This window comes from Tetranychus urticae, chromosome 3 (genome assembly GCF_039701765.1).
Source record: "Tetranychus urticae isolate SD_2017Ah chromosome 3, NJAU_TeUrti_SD_1.0, whole genome shotgun sequence".
Taxonomy (NCBI): domain Eukaryota; kingdom Metazoa; phylum Arthropoda; class Arachnida; order Trombidiformes; family Tetranychidae; genus Tetranychus; species Tetranychus urticae.
Genome location: NC_142960.1, coordinates 5,543,007 through 5,560,851, shown reverse-complemented (window position 1 = coordinate 5,560,851; position 17,845 = coordinate 5,543,007). Strand labels below are relative to the sequence as shown.

The 17,845-nt window shown below is 34.5% G+C and overlaps 5 protein-coding genes across 5 annotated transcripts in view; 3 read left to right on the top strand and 2 right to left on the bottom strand.

The window, feature by feature from the left end:
• The window catches only part of LOC149093228 (uncharacterized), a 75,242-nt gene that overhangs the window by 10,052 nt on the left and 47,345 nt on the right, over positions 1–17,845 (bottom strand). The window lies entirely within an intron of this gene.
• LOC149093236 (vitellogenin-4-like) lies at positions 52–5,305 on the bottom strand. The gene is made up of 4 exons (XM_089268669.1): positions 5,201–5,305; positions 1,827–5,108; positions 1,422–1,760; positions 52–1,353 (listed from the first exon to the last, which is right to left on the bottom strand). The coding sequence occupies exons 1-4, from the start codon at positions 5,274–5,276 to the stop codon at positions 608–610; spliced, it is 4,443 nt and encodes a 1,480-aa protein (XP_089124795.1). The 5' UTR covers positions 5,277–5,305; the 3' UTR covers positions 52–607.
• LOC149093235 (mitochondrial import inner membrane translocase subunit Tim22-like) lies at positions 5,385–6,515 on the top strand. The gene is made up of 2 exons (XM_089268670.1): positions 5,385–5,874; positions 5,965–6,515. Exons 1-2 carry the CDS (start codon positions 5,815–5,817, stop codon positions 6,373–6,375), a joined length of 471 nt encoding a protein of 156 aa, XP_089124796.1. The 5' UTR covers positions 5,385–5,814; the 3' UTR covers positions 6,376–6,515.
• On the top strand, positions 11,149–14,969 carry LOC149093233 (acetylcholinesterase-like). Its single transcript, XM_089268605.1, has 2 exons — positions 11,149–11,255; positions 11,324–14,969. The coding sequence occupies exon 2, from the start codon at positions 12,426–12,428 to the stop codon at positions 13,011–13,013; it is 588 nt and encodes a 195-aa protein (XP_089124731.1). The 5' UTR covers positions 11,149–11,255; positions 11,324–12,425; the 3' UTR covers positions 13,014–14,969.
• Positions 11,290–12,296, top strand: LOC149093234 (juvenile hormone esterase-like). Its single transcript, XM_089269301.1, has 2 exons — positions 11,290–11,650; positions 11,764–12,296. Exons 1-2 carry the CDS (start codon positions 11,290–11,292, stop codon positions 12,294–12,296), a joined length of 894 nt encoding a protein of 297 aa, XP_089125427.1.

The following is a 17,845-nucleotide window of genomic DNA, read 5'->3' as shown; positions in this document are numbered from 1 at the left end:
TACAGCTAAGTGAAAGAAGAGAATGAAAAATTGTTAATTAGGTTTACAATATACAGTTGGAAAGCCAAAGAAATTATTTTATTAATTTCGAAAAATAGAAATACAGTTTGTCACAATTAAACCAAGAATTGAAATACTTTATTAACAGTCAAAAGACCACTCAGCCTTTCAGATCCTGATTAATAAGATTTAAGAGTTTTCAGAATACAAGTTAGAGTAAACTTTACTTTTAACAGCTTTACAAAAGTTTACGAGCTTTGAACAGCACTCAAAGACCCTAGGAAATTTTAACAGGTAAATCAGACTATCGGGTATTGAAGTATCCAATGGAAAGTATTGAAATACTTTAGTTGAAGTAACCAATGGAAAGTATTGAAATACTTTCGTTGAAGTGACCAATGGAAAGTATTGAAATACTTTCGTTGAAGTGACCAATGGAAAGTATTGAAATACTTTAGTTGAAGTGACCAATGGAAAGTATTGAAATACTTTAGTTGAAGTAACCAATGGAAAGTATTTAAATACTTAGGACACACAATTTAGCTCAATTACTTAAATCAATTAGACAAAATTTATTAAAACAGTAATAAGATGAATTATTTCAGAGTTAATTTTTTTCAGCACTTTGATATATTAGATTAAATATAGCAGTGTCATACAGCATATCTTGATGCAAGCTTTCTGTATGGGTGCTTATCATATAATTCTTTCGATGGCAGAGGGAAAGAGAAAATTCTGCGACTGTTCCATCCCCTTTGTCGTCATAAGTAAGTTCTTTTTCTTGAACAATATTAGAACTATCGATGACATAATCAATGTGTGATAACGTAACAAAATTTGGTGAGTAAAGGCAATTGATTTCCGTAGTATTAATTTTATCAAAATAATTCAGGAAATCATCAACGTTGCTACGGTTTCTCATTACTTCATCCCCTATACCAAATCTTTTCAAAATATCACGTGGTTCGTAGAAATTTTTGTCATAAAGAGAGATAAAGGGTTTACCTTCAATTTTTCGCTTTTCTACCCAGTTTGGACCTGGCATGAGGTGGACTAAAGACGTGAACGTCTTTTGTATAGGCTGAAAAATTGATCTCAAATGAATAAAAATATCGAAGTTATCACCACCAACTAAAGCTCTAATCGCTTTCAAGGAGCCGCCCCACGGGGCTCCTAAAGTGAATACAGAATGGATTCTTTCTTTAAGTAAAGATTGATCTGTTCTATTGATGAATTTGGCAAGATTTAGGCATCCATAAGAATGGCATACCAAAACAGATGATTTGTTTGTTTCAACAAACGATTGATTGAGAAAATATTCTATTCTTTCATAATAGCGATCTTCCAAATCCACTGAAAATGAAAAACATAAATTAATAAGACCAATTTTATAGTATAATTGACAAAAGTAGTGAACCTACCTACAGACCGTCTCCAGTCCATGGGTATTCCATAAATATTGGAATACCCCTTTTGGTTAAAATATTCAATAAAATCTTCAAATATCGTTAAAGACTTTGGTTTGATTTCGACAATGGATTTCAAACCAATATTGCTGACAGATTCTGCGGTTCCAGTAAAGTTTATTTTTATAGTTGCATTATTATCAGTTACCTTATTAGTAGTGCTATCATAACGGAGCTTCATCAGACTAGCCCAACATTCCTCGGAGAAACCTGTCGCAAACAAAGAATACCATATCTGGTCGTAACGCGAACAAGAGGGCGAAGTGAATAGCTTAGATGAAGCTAAGCCCGGAACTGTAATGAAAAATGTATAAAAGTTATTAGAATTCTATTGATGTTACTGTCTTGTTGTGAACTTACATAATAGTATGCCACGTTTCGCATTACTTTTTTTAATCTTTTTGTTTTTGTCTCCAATTTTAGTTATGGTCAAAAGCATTTCATGATTAAATTTATTGAGTATTTCGTATTTTTCCAAAAGCCAGTTTCCAGTGCCATCGTATGATTCCTTCAATAATGGTTGCTCAGTTGTCAAGCTGACATTTAAATACAACCCTTTCTTCACCTTAAATGTCATTGATTGGTTGTAAAGGTGTGGGAAAGACGGTATCACTTTGTATAGGGCTTCATCTTTGCAGTCGATACAGCTTGGTGATGAAATAGCAAAGTTTGTATTTGAATTGTATAAGTTTAATTTGGAGAAATTAGGCCTAAAGATATATTTTGTTATATTTTTGTCCCATCTGAAAACGAAAGCAAACGGCGCATACAATTCGAATTTCCTTTCTTTGTCAACACCGAAGTGGTTCTGGGCCTTAACTCCTTGGTTGAATACGGAAAGGGACAAATGAGAGGAGGTAAAAATGTGTGGAACAACCCTGAAGCTGATACTCCCTGCATCTAATTTGGTCTTCGGTTTTGTCATGAAGTCTAGTCTTGTAACTCGAAACGAAACAATTTGGTGATTTTGTCTGGTGGCTAGAATTGGTAAACCAATGGCTCCTGGAATAACATCATGATTAGATGATAAGGTGAGAAAACGTACGTAGTTGAAATCAATCTTATCAACGCCATTGCTAGTTAATTTGGAAAAGGTCTTTACAAATTGATTAAAAGCATTTTCTAGTGTGCATTTGTCTAGGGTGAATAAGGAAGTTTCCCCATAAACATTAATGAATAGGTTAAGCAAAAATTCTTCCTTATATTCAGAGTCAAAGGCTAGATCTTTACAAAGATCATCAACTTTTCGAGGATCTCTTCTCGTTTTTGCGGTGTCAAGCTTCAAATTTTTCAACGCACTCTCCATACCTTTCTGCTGAAATACAAGACTGAACCATGGGTTTGACAATAATTTTTCGCGTGAACCAAAGCTAATATAACTATGTTTAGGGATGTAAGAGGCATTGTTCACAACGGATTGAGAATTGACGAAGAAACCAGTGGATTTGTTAGTTGAAAACCATTCGTTGTAAGAGGCTTGAATTCGGACTTCATCGAGGTTGACTTCAGGAAGAATAGCATTAATTTCCTGGGCTGCTTGAGCTAAGGGTTGATGAAAAGTTCCGGCTAGGTTAGCAGTCTCTTCTAAGATTGATCGAACCATGGTGATAAATTGATGGTTGGTTTCATCCCTGAGAGAAACAATTATTGAGTCAATTTCATGTCTTTCAGGTCCAGCTGACATAAGTACAGTGAAAGCAGCCAATCGTAATTCATAGAACTCGGTCTTTTTTTTGAAAACAGGTAATATTAGGGATCGTACTCGTTTAGATGCAATCGTAATCATGTGATGGAGAGAGTAGATGACTGAGGTTCGGAAAAAGGTTTGATCAGAATCATCAGAAATTCGAATCTGGATAGAAGATGCAAGCTCTTCAAGAGCTACAACTTTACCAGTGTTAGCCAAAGCTTGAGCGATTAAAATTTTGCCACGGACAGATTTAGCAGTCATAAGCTTTTCGCCCAAAGCCTTAATGTAACGAAGGGTTTGTTGGACAGTGCATTTTTGATCTTCTGGAATCCACCAGTTGTTTAATCGAGCTTTACTTTCATCTATACTGATTTCTTTTCCAGAATCAGAATAGACTTCTGGGTTTGGACAGGCCTTGCCGATGAGTCTACCATAAGCGATAACAAAAGCAGAAAGGGCATCCCAATCTTCTTCTTGGAAGTAATCATTGATCTTTTTCTCCAATAACTCGATTAAACGTATGGTTGGAGCGTGAACACTGAAAGGTAAAGTTTCGATGACCTGTCGTACTTCCATTGGGCTTAATCCATTAGACTTCCAGCTGAGAACTTGTTCAAGCCAAATTGAAACATTTTGGGTTCCAACGTGAGAAACAGTGTCGAGGAATAATTGTCTTCCAATGGATTGCAAGGTGTTTGTGTAAGTTTTAGATTCTGGAACGATACAGTAGTCGCTGTAGAATTTCATGATGTGCTCGGAATCAAGGTGAGCCAATAGAGAAACAAAGTTCTGAATAAGACTAGAAACCTTTTGTTGGTTTTTGTAATCACCTTCGAGGACAATTTCAGCAATTCGCGCGGACAACTCAATAGCAGTATCGAGCAATGTTGACTGTGACTTGTATGGCACCAAAAGGTTATAGACTGGGATTTCGTGGTTGGATACATGTGCAATTGAACCCACGTATGAATAAAGAGAGAAAGTGAGGTTTTGAACACGAAGAACGTAATTGATGTCGATTGGATCAATGATGCCATCATGAACTCTGGCAAGTTTTAGAGTTTGATGGTTGTAGGTAACGAATTGAGTACCACGATCGTCGAAGATAACTTTACCGTTGCTTTCAGCGCTCAAAATGTAGGGATTTTCCATACATTCAATGAAGTAAGTGCTGGTTGATTGTTGTTTAAGAGGCTCGAATTCAATATCATTACAATTGCATTGTGACTTTTCAGCTGAGTAATAGTTGTTCATCTTGGTTAGCCCCAAAATCAAAGCTTGCTTACAGTGATCAGCACAATTCATCCGTTCATAGCTATGTCGGGTTGATCGAGAATTGGTGGTACAGTTTTGATAGTTTCGTGTCTTGATGACCTTCCAGTAGAGTTTTTTACTTCCAGGTAAGTCGAAGACTGTTTCAGGTAAGGCATTGATGACTTGGTACATGGTTTCACATTCACCCTTGGATGTTGGTTCGTAGACATCAAAAGCATGATGAATATCATCTCGGGAGTGTTGAGTTAAGCTTTGTTCATAACCAGGAACCAACTTCAATTGTTTACCAGCAATGTCAACCAAGAGCATCTCGATGATGGCTTTCTTGATGTTGAGTGACCAAGGAACATCCTTTTGGTAAACCTCGATGTACTCCAAACGCTGAGTATCTTTATTGATTTGGTATTGAACAGTAAGTTCCAAGAGTTCTTGGTTTTTCTGCTCAACAGCTTCCCAACGAGCGAAGTTGGCCTTTGCAGGTTCAGTAACTTCATCAATAAGTGATGCGAAAGTAACATTGTCTAACTTCAATGTGTACAAGTCATTTCGGGCGTTTGAGTGGGAAATGGCAACATTAGCCTTCAACTGAGTGCCAGAGTAAAGGCTTGAGCTGGATGGGCCACCAGTAAGCACATTTCCAGTGTATTCGTAGACATAGATTTTGTTAAGCTCGTAATCTGTGGAGGGAAAGAAAATAAAAACCAGAAAAATGATCAGTCGATAATTTGAAAGAGAAAAGTTAAAACATTGACATGAAAGTGAAACTTACCTAAAGGTTTGAGCTTGAGTTCACCAGAGCAAGCTGAGACGACAAGAAGTGCCAAAACACTAAGACAAATCTTCATTTTGCTTTTCTACAATCGTACTGGTACAACAGGAGAAGACTGAAGTTTTTGTCATCAAACAGTAAACTTTTATACTCTACTGACCTTATCGCAATCAATTAAATCATCTTGCTTAGTCAATGTATATTGAACGATTCACTCTTAATGATGGTCAACTCAGCATTTTATTAATTATTATCTCTATTCATCGTAAATTCACTTGAAAAGTGATTCTTAATTACTGAACAATTTGCCAATTGAATTGGATATCAGATACTATCATTGCTAAATAATCATTTTCAGCTGAACATTTGCATTCAACAGCAAAAGTTAGAAAATCTAACCTTTTCTAAGCAGCAATCAACGTTAAGTGGTGATAAAAATGCGAATGTCAGAGAAAAGATCGTGAATCTGCAACTCAAGTGGTAATCATCCGATGTTTGAAATAACGTGTGCTGTTTTTCACAAATCTTGTAAATATTTTAATTTTTTTAGATGACAAAAGCTTCGCGAACCATTATTTCCTAAAATCTGATAATTTTATCAATCTACTATAATCATGGCCACACCAACTAATGATTTAGAAGAAATGCCTGGTCAAAAACATAATGCTTTTACTGTAAGTTTCTATTTTTACTTCAGCTCACCATAACTTTAATTTAATGATTAATAAAACTTCATCACTCATCTTGATTTTTACAAATTTCAGGAATCGACCAAAATTCATAGTCCTGATAAATGTGATTATAACAAAGCATTAGTTCCTTTTATGCTTGGAAAAGGAGTAATGAGCAGAGAGGAAGTACATGTATTAGTAAAGGAGGCAATGGAAAGTTGTGCTTTTCGAACCGTCATGAAAAGAGTCGCTGGTTACGGATTTGGCGCAGTTGTGGGCTTGCGTTTAGCCTCTGTAGGTCCACAAGCAACTATGATAGAACCTGAAAAACAGACTGTTAAAATGGTGTTGCAGGACATGAAAGGAAGAATGTTGTCAAATGCAAAAAGTTTTGCAATACTTAGAGCAATATTTGCTTGTACAGAATGTGCTTTTGAATCATTTAGTAATTTTAATTATATTTTCATGAATTCGAATGCAATATTTTATAACTTGATTTCATAACTTTTTATAGTACCGTGGCAAAAGTCACTGGACAAATGGTACTTTAGCTGGTGGAATAGTTGGTGGTGTTATTGGACTACATAAAACAGGTGAAATCCATTGAATTTGATTTAATTGATGTTAATAAATGAGTTTAAGTAAACAAACTTATTTTTTATTTATTAGGGTAAATAACTAGCGGTGACAGCTTTCAAGTAGCTAGAGTTGATTGTCACTTCCCTTAATGACCAAGTAACCAGACCAGCTTGAGGGTGAAAAATAAATGTTTTAATTGGAATTTAGGCAAAAATGAAGAACGATTTGATGAAATCAATTTTCAGGTTGTAATGATTATTACAAGAAAAGTTAGGAAATCGTTTGACTTTGATCTCTTCAAATATTAAAGTTGCTAATTCAGACCGTCCAGGTTCTCATCATTTGCTAAAGATGCATGTTTTCAGCCTTAATTATCAACTTAATATGTATCAATCACTTCAAATCATGTTACTCGTCTGTATTTTAGTGTACTTTCATCCATTTTTTGCTCATTCCCGATCTCAATTTTCCTCAAACAGCTCTAAAAGATGCTATTCATGCATTTAAAAAGGTTTCTATGAACAAAGTCAGATCACTTCTGTGCTCACAAAGTGTTAGCAACCTTAAATAAAAGTATCAGTGCCAAAAGTGGTATCTACGGTAATTCAAGCAAATCTGCTTTAACCTGATTTAATCAGATTAATCCTTGATATTGGTAAACATATTCTTTATGCATCGATCAATCAAGTTTCTAAAATCCATAGAATCAATTGAAAGTCTAATTTTACTTGATTCTGTCACTATTTGCCTGATTATTATTATATATCAAATTGTGCGCATCTTAGTATCGAGTAGTTGATTTAAATTATTAAATGTTATCAAGGAAAAGTACCGATACTTTTACAAGCAAACTTAGGAACATTAAATTTTATTTCAATCATCATAGTTTATAACTTCTATCTTTACTTGATTCATTAAACCATTAACTGAACAACAATTAGAAGAAAGATTCATTGTGGCACTTGAGAGATCATCGATTGTTTGGGTTGATTTATCATAATTGGAATGACTAAAGCCAGTGTGTGACCAACAATTGTAAATTGTTTGACAAGTTACTGCTTCTCGCGCTGAATCTGCCCAATCAACAGCATCAAATAAATTTTTTTTAATCTTTTCGTGTGAATGATTAGATCCAACATTAGAGATTAAATAATTAAAAAAAGGAGTGAGATGCGTATATGTTAGATCGCATCATTCTCGGCCCCAAGGGGCCGCGCTTCTTATCAATGAATGTCTCCAATGTAGTGATCTAACAAACTTGTACCAGTTTTAATTGTATTGATGTGCTGCACTGGTATTAGTGCAATATATTTTTAAAAAACAATGGCTTTCCATAAAACAGTGGTATAATTTGACTTAAATCAATGAATTATTCCTGTTTCATTGGAACTTTTTGATGCAGTGAAGTAGCATAAAGCTGCTTTAGAATCAGAGTGTGCAATACAAAACCAGCTAAGACAAGAAATGTGAATTTATGAAAAAAGATCAATCGAAGCTTTTCAAGCTCTTCAACTAGATTGACCGCAACATCCAATATAAGGAGAAGATTAACAAAATTTGAAACAAGAGCTCAGTGATAAAGATCATCACATATCTAAACTGGAGATGTATACGTATAGATTAGATCACTGCATTGGAGATATTCATGGATAAGAAGCGAGGCGTCCTTGAAGCCGAGAATCTTATCAATCTTGTTATGCAAAACAATACTTCTCCTCTAAAAAAGCAGTATGAACCCATTTGGAAGCTTTACTCTGATAATCTAAAATGACCATACGCTGAAGTGATGATTGCAACATCCAAATTGTTTTTTTTATAAATGCTAATTACAATTTTTCAAATCGTTGTAAAAATCTTTTGTTTCAATTTTGTTAATGAAACTATCTGCGCAAGCGAAGATTCGCGATAATTTCGGCTTATATTTAGGTGGTGAATGATCATAATGCATTTAAACAGCATAGAAAATAAAGTTTTACCAGGTTTTTGGTATCTTTGTGCATTAAGAGCAACTTATATTCAAAAAATACAGTCTTTCATTAAAGATTTTGAAAGGTATCACAATAAAATTGACCAAGATTATCAGTAATCTGAGATTTTGTCTTCTCTAACACTCATTATTTTTTAATACCTTTCATTATCTTTGATGTAAGAGAATTTTTGTATTGCAGTTGCTTTTAATGCCCAAAGATACCAAAAACATGATACAACTTTATTTTCTATGCTGTACATGTGCAATTTTGACAATTTTAAGGTTGTAAAGCCTGAATGCATTGATTTATCGATGTATTGATAGAACAACATCATACTTTCTCATTTTTCTTATTACTAAATCATTGTCTAGAATGTGAAATTGTTCAAACATTGGTTGCCTTACTTGGTTGTTGTTCATTTGTAACGATTTTGACTTCACTATGTTTTCTCTCATCTTTCAAGCTTTTTCCATACATTCACTATGATTTTTTAAAAATCTTTCACTTATGATAATGTAGCTTGTTTTCTATTTTTATGCAATGTACGGTTTGAGCCAAGCTGTTTCAAACTTAATCATGCATTGAACTTCATCCAAAATCAGACGTTTTTCGTAAAAACGTAAAATTCTTTCATATAGCACATAAAAAGCGGTATAAACCCATTTCGAAAACTATTTTTGAAGACAAGATTGACAATCAAGTTATCAAAAATCTGCTACTTGGATATTTCGGTACGCCAAATGATAAAAAGCATAAAGTTGAACGCTTTCTTAGCTCGTGTATTAGATTTCAACGAGGAAGAAATGTCTCGTATCGGCTTATTTTTTGCACGTTAATCAAATAAATTTACTGTTTGTCCAATAAATCACGCAAACTCTTTAGATAAAGTGAAATCAACTACAAACGAACAATTATTGTTAGCTCCTCCACACAAAATAACTGTTAGCAACTCTGCAATAGCCTCTCCAGAATAGTCTGGTCTTCACGAATTTTCGTCCCAGAAAACCTATCCTTGCTGGCTAGCAAAGAAGTTTGTTGTATTTTTGGAAGCTGAGTCTAGACCGCAAGGAGATGTAGCACATTCGACAGTCCTGTCTCTTACCTGTGAGCTATCCCGAGATTTCACCAAAAATACTCTAAACTCTAGTACTAAAAACAATCTTTTAGAGTCTATTCTAACTGTGAAAACAAAATGAGTCCTGTTGCAATAACATCATCATCCTCATCAACCACTACCACTACAAACACATCATTTTTCCCTTTTCATCAAAGGCCTTCATCGAACTGCTAATCATATTTTATCAACGAATAGTAAATCATTGGGACCAGTTTTTGCTCCTGCTTTTTTTGCGTCTTACAAGCTTGGTGACAATTTTTCTGGTTCTTTTCATAGTCCTATTCATTCAATCACAATGAATTCACCAGCTTATTAGATCATGATCAATCAATATTAATCAGTCCAAACTCAGTAATGTGTATCACTGACGTTATTTGATAGCATGATAAAATATGTGTTAAAACTTCATAAAGATGCTGCTTCCATTTTTACTAGATAAATTGAAACTAAAAGATGGTTTGATTTGTATAATTATTAATATTTTGGTGAATTTTTTTTAAAGTAATCTTGGTAAGAAAACCAAATTAACTATGAAGAGAAGATGTTAATTGTTGAATGAGCATACAATAAATAACAGCAACTCTCATAGTTAATTGTTTTTCTCATCAAGATTGCTTGTAAATAAAATACATCAAAATACATAAATATCAAAAATACAAAAATAAAGTCAATTCAGGTAAAAATATTGGTTTTAATATAAATATAAGTTTAAACTTACTTTGTTTTGTTTTTTTGGATACACAAAATTGCACAAATAAATATTGATGGTGAAGTTGGTGGTCAAGTTGAGAATTTGATGGTGAATAGTTGATGTAATAGTTGAATAGTTGAATTAAAACATCAGATGATTGCCACTTGCATTTTTTGATCAGCACCACTTAAAGATGCTGAGTAAATAAACTGATATTTGTGCATTATTTTCTGATTTAATCTATTGATTTTTTTCAGTCTAACATCATGAATAAATTAACTGATCTGTTTCTTTTCTGGTTCTGAATTGATTCACTTTGGCCAGCTGATGAATTATGATGAATAGATGAATTCGAAAATTGGCTGATTACTACTTGCGTTTTTTGGTTAGCACCTGACTGTTCTGTTTCTTTTCTGGTTCACTTTGGCCAGCTGATAGTAATAATTGTATCTATCGGTACTTAATGAGGAAAAAATATTGATTTAAGTCGATTGATTATTCCTGAGGTGAGATCGGTTCAATGAAACTACGCTGCAATCTGTCAGTTTTCATCACAAAATTTTTCCATATTAATTTCAATCTGATATATGGATACAGCTTTTTATATTAAACCAGATTATTATTGTGATTTAACATTACCACTTAGTATTGTTGATAAGTCGAAAGTTTATTGTAACAAACAATTTTGCAAGTGGGGAATCAGATGAAATCTGCAAGTTTGTTTGAGAATTGACAAGTCAACACTGATCAATGATTATTCTTATATAATTTTTTACCCTGGAATCATTAATTTAATAGCTATTATTACCACTTGAGTTTCAGATTTATTATTTTTTCTCTGATATTCGTATTTTACCCACCACTTAACGTTGATTGTTGCGTAGACAATTTTGAATAGGTTATTTTTGAGACTCACTGATCTTATTGTTACCAGTTGTAAATGGTTTTGACCGGGAAAATGGAGAAGCAAACATAAAATTGTAATTGTTACAATTAAAGTGGAAACCAAATAACAGTTTAAATAGAGGTTAGAGTTGTATTAAGTGTAATTTACAGCTGTAATGATTAAAGTTAACTGTTTACTTGCTTTTACAGCAATCAACTGGATCTTGGTCATAAACAAAGTGAATGGTACAATTGAATTGGATGAGACAAGCAACCGTAACAACAACAACAACAACCAGTATTTCAATAAATCAATTGGTGATTATCAATGTGATCAATATCAGGATGCTGTTGATGCTCCTGATGCTACTTGGGAACCAGATCAACCTTTAGTGTATACAAGATGGTCGATAATAAAAGGTTTTACTCGTAAATTAAAAGGAATTAAGGTTGCTCATTTCTTGGGTATTCCTTATGCTCAACCACCAATTGGGGATTTACGTTTTAAAAAGCCTCGACCCTTACAGTCAAGGAATGGTTATGGGGCTGATGGGAGAGATGAGGACAAGATTTTCAAAGCCTCGATTATGGTACAGCTTGTATGCAAAAGATTTCCCTCATCTTAAACTTCTCACATGTTCCAATATCAGAAGATTGTTTGTACATGAATGTTTACCCTCCATTAGATAGCTTACCACAAGGCTCATCAACCGGTTCAGTTAAACTTTTACTACCTGTATCTGTTCACATCCATGGAAGTGCTTTTGTTTATTTATCATCAGCAGATCCTCTTTTTTATGGTGGCTATCTATCAGCCAAGGCAAACGTAGTTGTAGTTACCTTTAACTATCGTTTAGGTTTGTTTGGTTTAATGTATGGCCATGATAAATTAATTCCGGGTAACTTGGCTCTTTATGATCAACGAGCAGCCCTTATTTGGGTAAGACAAAACATTGCAGCCTTTGGTGGTGATCCTGGTCAGGTAACCCTTTCCAGTCACTTTTCTGGTGCCCCTTTTGCAGCTCTAAACCTTTTCTCGACCCAATCAAGATATTTATTTAAAAGTGCTGCTATTTTGTCAGGAACGGCAACCTCACGATCAGCAACCGATTCACGATCCGCTGCTTTGGCCAAGACGAGAAAACTGAAAGAAAATTGGCTGTTCAGAGTTAAATGTCGATAAAAGCCATTATAATGAAGTTACTGATGACTAGTTGTCTCAGTACGAGGTTGACTGTTTAATGGCTAAAGATTCTTACGATTTGATTGAAGCTCAACCTGATGTAAACAAAGAGATTTTGAATGGGATGAAATGTGTTCTCTTGAAATTTTCTTACCCTTCTATGGTAGCCCCATGTTTCCTGAATCTCCTGATTCTATGTTATCTAAAGGAGACTTTCGTTGTGACATATCAATTCTAGTGGGCCGAGTTCCAGTTGAATCAGCTCGTGGTATCACTCAAATAACCTGGAATGTGGATGTGGCTCAAGATAGAATGAGAAATGAGATAAAAACTGTTTTAAAAGCCAATTCAACTGGCAACATTGAAAGAATCTTGGAATATTATTTTAATGACTGTAAAACTGGTGATATTAGACAAATTGCTGAAGCTGTTTTCAACCTTTTCAATGAAATTTGCTGGCACTGTCCTAATTTAATGTTGTCCTTGCAATGGTCAAAATACAACAGAGTCTACCTTTACTCTTATACCTACAAATCAAACCATTTGGGCGATCTTGACTTGGCACAACTCTTTGGTGCCTATCACACTGAAGATGTTTCCCTGATGTTTGGTTTTCCCTATAGTTATTGTTCCCATTACTCGGATTCCGATAGATTGGTTTATTCTTACATGATGAACCTTTGGTTAAACTTTCTCTACACTGGTACAGGTGATTGACCAACCGTTATGAAACATTATTCAGTTACTTTACCTTATCACCAACAAATGACTGGAATCTGGAATCAAAAGGTAGACAAACTGGATGATAAACAATATATTTGTAGGCTTTTTAATTACTAAATTACGTATGTGTGTGTGTGTGTCAAAACCTAACAAAATTTCAGATTCTTAGGCTATAACTAGCTAAACGTTATATCATTTTTGATCAAGTTGACAGTTTCATGATTGAAGGTTTAATTTAATCAACCATAACTTTGTATGATCTCAAGTTATTATAATCAAATTTAACTTGTAAGTCAAATGGTCTTGAAGCTAAGTGAAAGAAGAGAATGAAAAATTGTTAATTAGGTTTACAATATACAATATACAATATTTACAATATATTCGAATTCATGATGAACTACTTGAAAAAGAGAATGTAGACTAAATTAGCAGAGGAAATTCAACAAGAAAAATCGAACAACGCAGTGCCTATGAAAGAAAAATACAATTAAAGAGCAAGAGTTGAATGAAGAATTAAATTTGCCTGAATTTGTTGTTTTAATAAATGAAGAATTGAAAGATTTTGATTCAGAATCTGGTAAGTTAGATTCATCCAGAGGGGGAATATGAAACCAAATTGAGCAAAAGTATTAAAAGCAGTGTTGAAGGTCATCAAGACACGAAACTATCAAAACTGTACCACCAATTCTCGATCAACCCGACATAGCTATGAACGGATGAATTGTACTGATCACTGTAAGCAAGCTTTGATTTTGGGGCTAACCAAGATGAACAACTATTACTTAGCTGAAAAGTCACAATGCAATTGTAATGATATTGAATTCGAGCCTCTTAAACAACAATCAACCAGCACTTACTTCATTGAATGTATGGAAAATCCCTACATTTTGAGCGCTGAAAGCAACGGTAAAGTTATCTTCGACGATCGTGGTACTCAATTCGTTACCTACAACCATCAAACTCTAAAACTTGCCAGAGTTCATGATGGCATCATTGATCCAATCGACATCAATTACGTTCTTCGTGTTCAAAACCTCACTTTCTCTCTTTATTCATACGTGGGTTCAATTGCACATGTATCCAACCACGAAATCCCAGTCTATAACCTTTTGGTGCCATACAAGTCACAGTCAACATTGCTCGATACTGCTATTGAGTTGTTCGCGCGAATTGCTGAAATTGTCCTCGAAGGTGATTACAAAAACCAACAAAAGGTGCCAGACAGACAAAATCTTCATTTTGCTTTTCTACAATCGTACTGGTACAACAGGAGAAGACTGAAGTTTTTGTCATCAAACAGTAAACTTTTATACTCTACTGACCTTATCGCAATCAATTAAATCATCTTGCTTAGTCAATGTATATTGAACGATTCACTCTTAATGATGGTCAACTCAGCATTTTATTAATTATTATCTCTATTCATCGTAAATTCACTTGAAAAGTGATTCTTAATTACTGAACAATTTGCCAATTGAATTGGATATCAGATACTATCATTGCTAAATAATCATTTTCAGCTGAACATTTGCATTCAACAGCAAAAGTTAGAAAATCTAACCTTTTCTAAGCAGCAATCAACGTTAAGTGGTGATAAAAATGATATAACAAAGCATTAGTTCCTTTTATGCTTGGAAAAGGAGTAATGAGCAGAGAGGAAGTACATGTATTAGTAAAGGAGGCAATGGAAAGTTGTGCTTTTCGAACCGTCATGAAAAGAGTCGCTGGTTACGGATTTGGCGCAGTTGTGGGCTTGCGTTTAGCCTCTGTAGGTCCACAAGCAACTATGATAGAACCTGAAAAACAGCCTGTTAAAATGGTGTTGCAGGACATGAAAGGAAGAATGTTGTCAAATGCAAAAAGTTTTGCAATACTTGGAGCAATATTTGCTTGTACAGAATGTGCTTTTGAATCATTTAGTAATTTTAATTATATTTTCATGAATTCGAATGCAATATTTTATAACTTGTTTTCATAACTTTTTATAGTACCGTGGCAAAAGTCACTGGACAAATGGTACTTTAGCTGGTGGAATAGTTGGTGGTGTTATTGGACTACATAAAACAGGTGAAATCCATTGAATTTGATTTAATTGATGTTAATAAATGAGTTCAAGTTGAAAGGAAGATTTACTCATTTATTGAATTAAATTAAAGTTGAATTACAATTCAAAAGCACAATTAACTTAATCACACAGAAGATTTTCAGACCTTTCAAATCCTGAAATTCAGGTTCTTTTAGGATCACACGACTGAAAGTTTTAACTATTGAGTTACAGCTTATAAGGAATTCAATCCTTCTTCGAGATTACCAACTCGGTTAACCACAATCTGACCAGTAATGATGAGTAAAGACCAATGTCTCTTTGACCAAAGTCTTAACAGCTTAAATAAGCGAAACTTGACCAACAAGTTCAATGTCACACACGAAGCTAGGAATAGCTAACAAGGTCGAACAAGACTGGCACTACAGTTGAACTATTAGCGTTTTGAAGCTATGATGAATTCACCTCAGAATAAGTATTGAAATACTTTTAACATTAGGAAAATTTAGAAACTTTAATTAACACAAAAGCAGAACAGGATTAACCCAGGCTAGTATTGAAATACTAAGGAGAATCAGAACTTGGTTAAACATAGATTTAAACATAAGATTTATCAGAACTTTTAAGATGAACTTAAGTTGAACAGAATCCAATTAGAACATAAATTAATCAAGAAAATTAAGAGCATTTATACTCAGTTTAACGGAAGGAAGGAAGAGGTTTGTAAACCTTAGGAAAAGGAAGAAGAAAGCTAAGAAAGGAAACAAAGGAAACTGTTGTCTCCATTGACAATTTTACAAACAATAAGTAACCAAAAAAAGAAAGGGATTAATGAAAAATTGAAAAGTGAAAAAGATACGGATCTAAGTATTGCAATACTTTATCTGATCCTTAGCAAATTAAATTGGCTTAAATTTATCTTGGGTAACTCTACCCTTCATATCCGCCGCTTGATGAAGATCCTAAAGATGAATTTAGATTCATTTTGATGTTGATGGATTAGGTTCTTCAGAATCGGTCTCAGGCTCTGTAGCTTCAGAAATCTTTTGAAGGCGATAAGGCAAATTAGGCTTGAGAAACTTTGGAGATGATGACGATGATACAGAATTAGCTCTTTTCCCTTGACTTGAACTAGAAACTTTTAACTCTTTTCTTCTCAAAGATTTCCTAAGATCAGGTCTTGGCATTTCATTTGGGTTTTTCATGATTTGATTTGAAGGTAAGACACAGTTGTCATTAAATTCAGGTATGCGAATTGCTCGAGGATTTTTCAACCATTCTTCAGGCCAACGACAAACTTTTTTCTTGAGTCCTTCACAAAACTCGTATAACAATGCTGAAGTAATTCGGGTTGTATTTGCATTTTCATTATGAATGCCAGCGTTACTATCAGCCATCTTTTCAATTTCAAACCATTGAAGAAGATATAATCTCATTGCAGTAATTGCTTCGACTGCAGGTGAATGATAAGTTGCTGGAAGAACGTAACCAGAAAACCAAAGAAATGAGATTACATGAAGATTCATCGGGCTTTCAATGTAAGGTGAATAGTAGTTGTTAATGTCCCGGAATTTGTAATTTAGTTGTCTAATCTCATGACGAGTTAACCCTAAATTTCGCAGATGGTTAACCAAACCATACCCAATAATTCGTTTTGCGCAAACTAAATATTTAACAACTTGATCTCTGACAGTGTTAAGAGTGCGGGCATACTTGAGATCAAGAGGAGTCAATCCATGAAATCTTTGATCTAGATGATCAATTTCTCGGTATTTCACAAACGATTCATAAACGACTTCCAAGTTGGCGTCAATGATAATGATCCAAACAGGACGAGGTCTAATTCTAGTATACTCCTTAATACCGCAGCAAAACATATTGATAGCGAAAGTTAAATGCTTGTCATCGCAGGTTGAAGATAATTCGTTAATAACATTAACATGTTCTTCGAGAAGAGGTGGAAGATTGACTGGAGGTCGATTAGCAAAAGATGCTGAAAGTTTTCTTCTTCGACGTTCAACTGCAGCAATAGTTTCAAACTTGTTTGACTGCTTTGGTTCCCTGTATTCATTATGATAATTGTAGCAAGAGGGAAAACTTTCGATAATCCAATCTTGAGCTGCTTCAGCCTCTGCAGGAGCGAGTCGTTCAAAAGGATTAATGCGAATGAACGGGGATTGCGGATCCTCAATGTCCAGTGCATATAAAACCATGGAAGATGTTGAAGAAATAGATGAATCGTCATCAAGGTCAGTGTATGCAAACCATCTTCGCCAATTAGCAGACTCTTTCAATAAATAATGAGGGACTCGACTACATTGAGTAGTTGGCCATCTTCTCGGTACATCAGGGATAGGAATCTTTGAACAAGATGGAAAACCCAATTTTAAAGTCCATTGTTCTCCTTCGCTCATAGGTGCAGTTGGATCTCTCTGCATCTGAAGGTTATTCCAATAATTACTAGAAAAGTTTGCTTGAGCTCGCAATTGTTCAGGACTGATGTCTCCATTTTTATAACTCTTAATTAAAAAGCCCCAAATCATAGCTCTTTGAGCCCAATCTTGCTCGTGAGTTAACGGCGGTTGCTGCTTTTTTAAGTGAGCAGGCAATAATGATGTGATTCGAGCAGGCTTAGCATTTAGTTCTTTGCGAACTGGACCAGGAAGAAAGTTCAATTGTAATGTTTTATCGAAGGCGAAGTCAACAGGACCAAGTTGACAGGTTGTCAAGTGGTGCAAAAGATTACAATAAATGAGTTGTGATGAGCAAAATTTCCTATGAC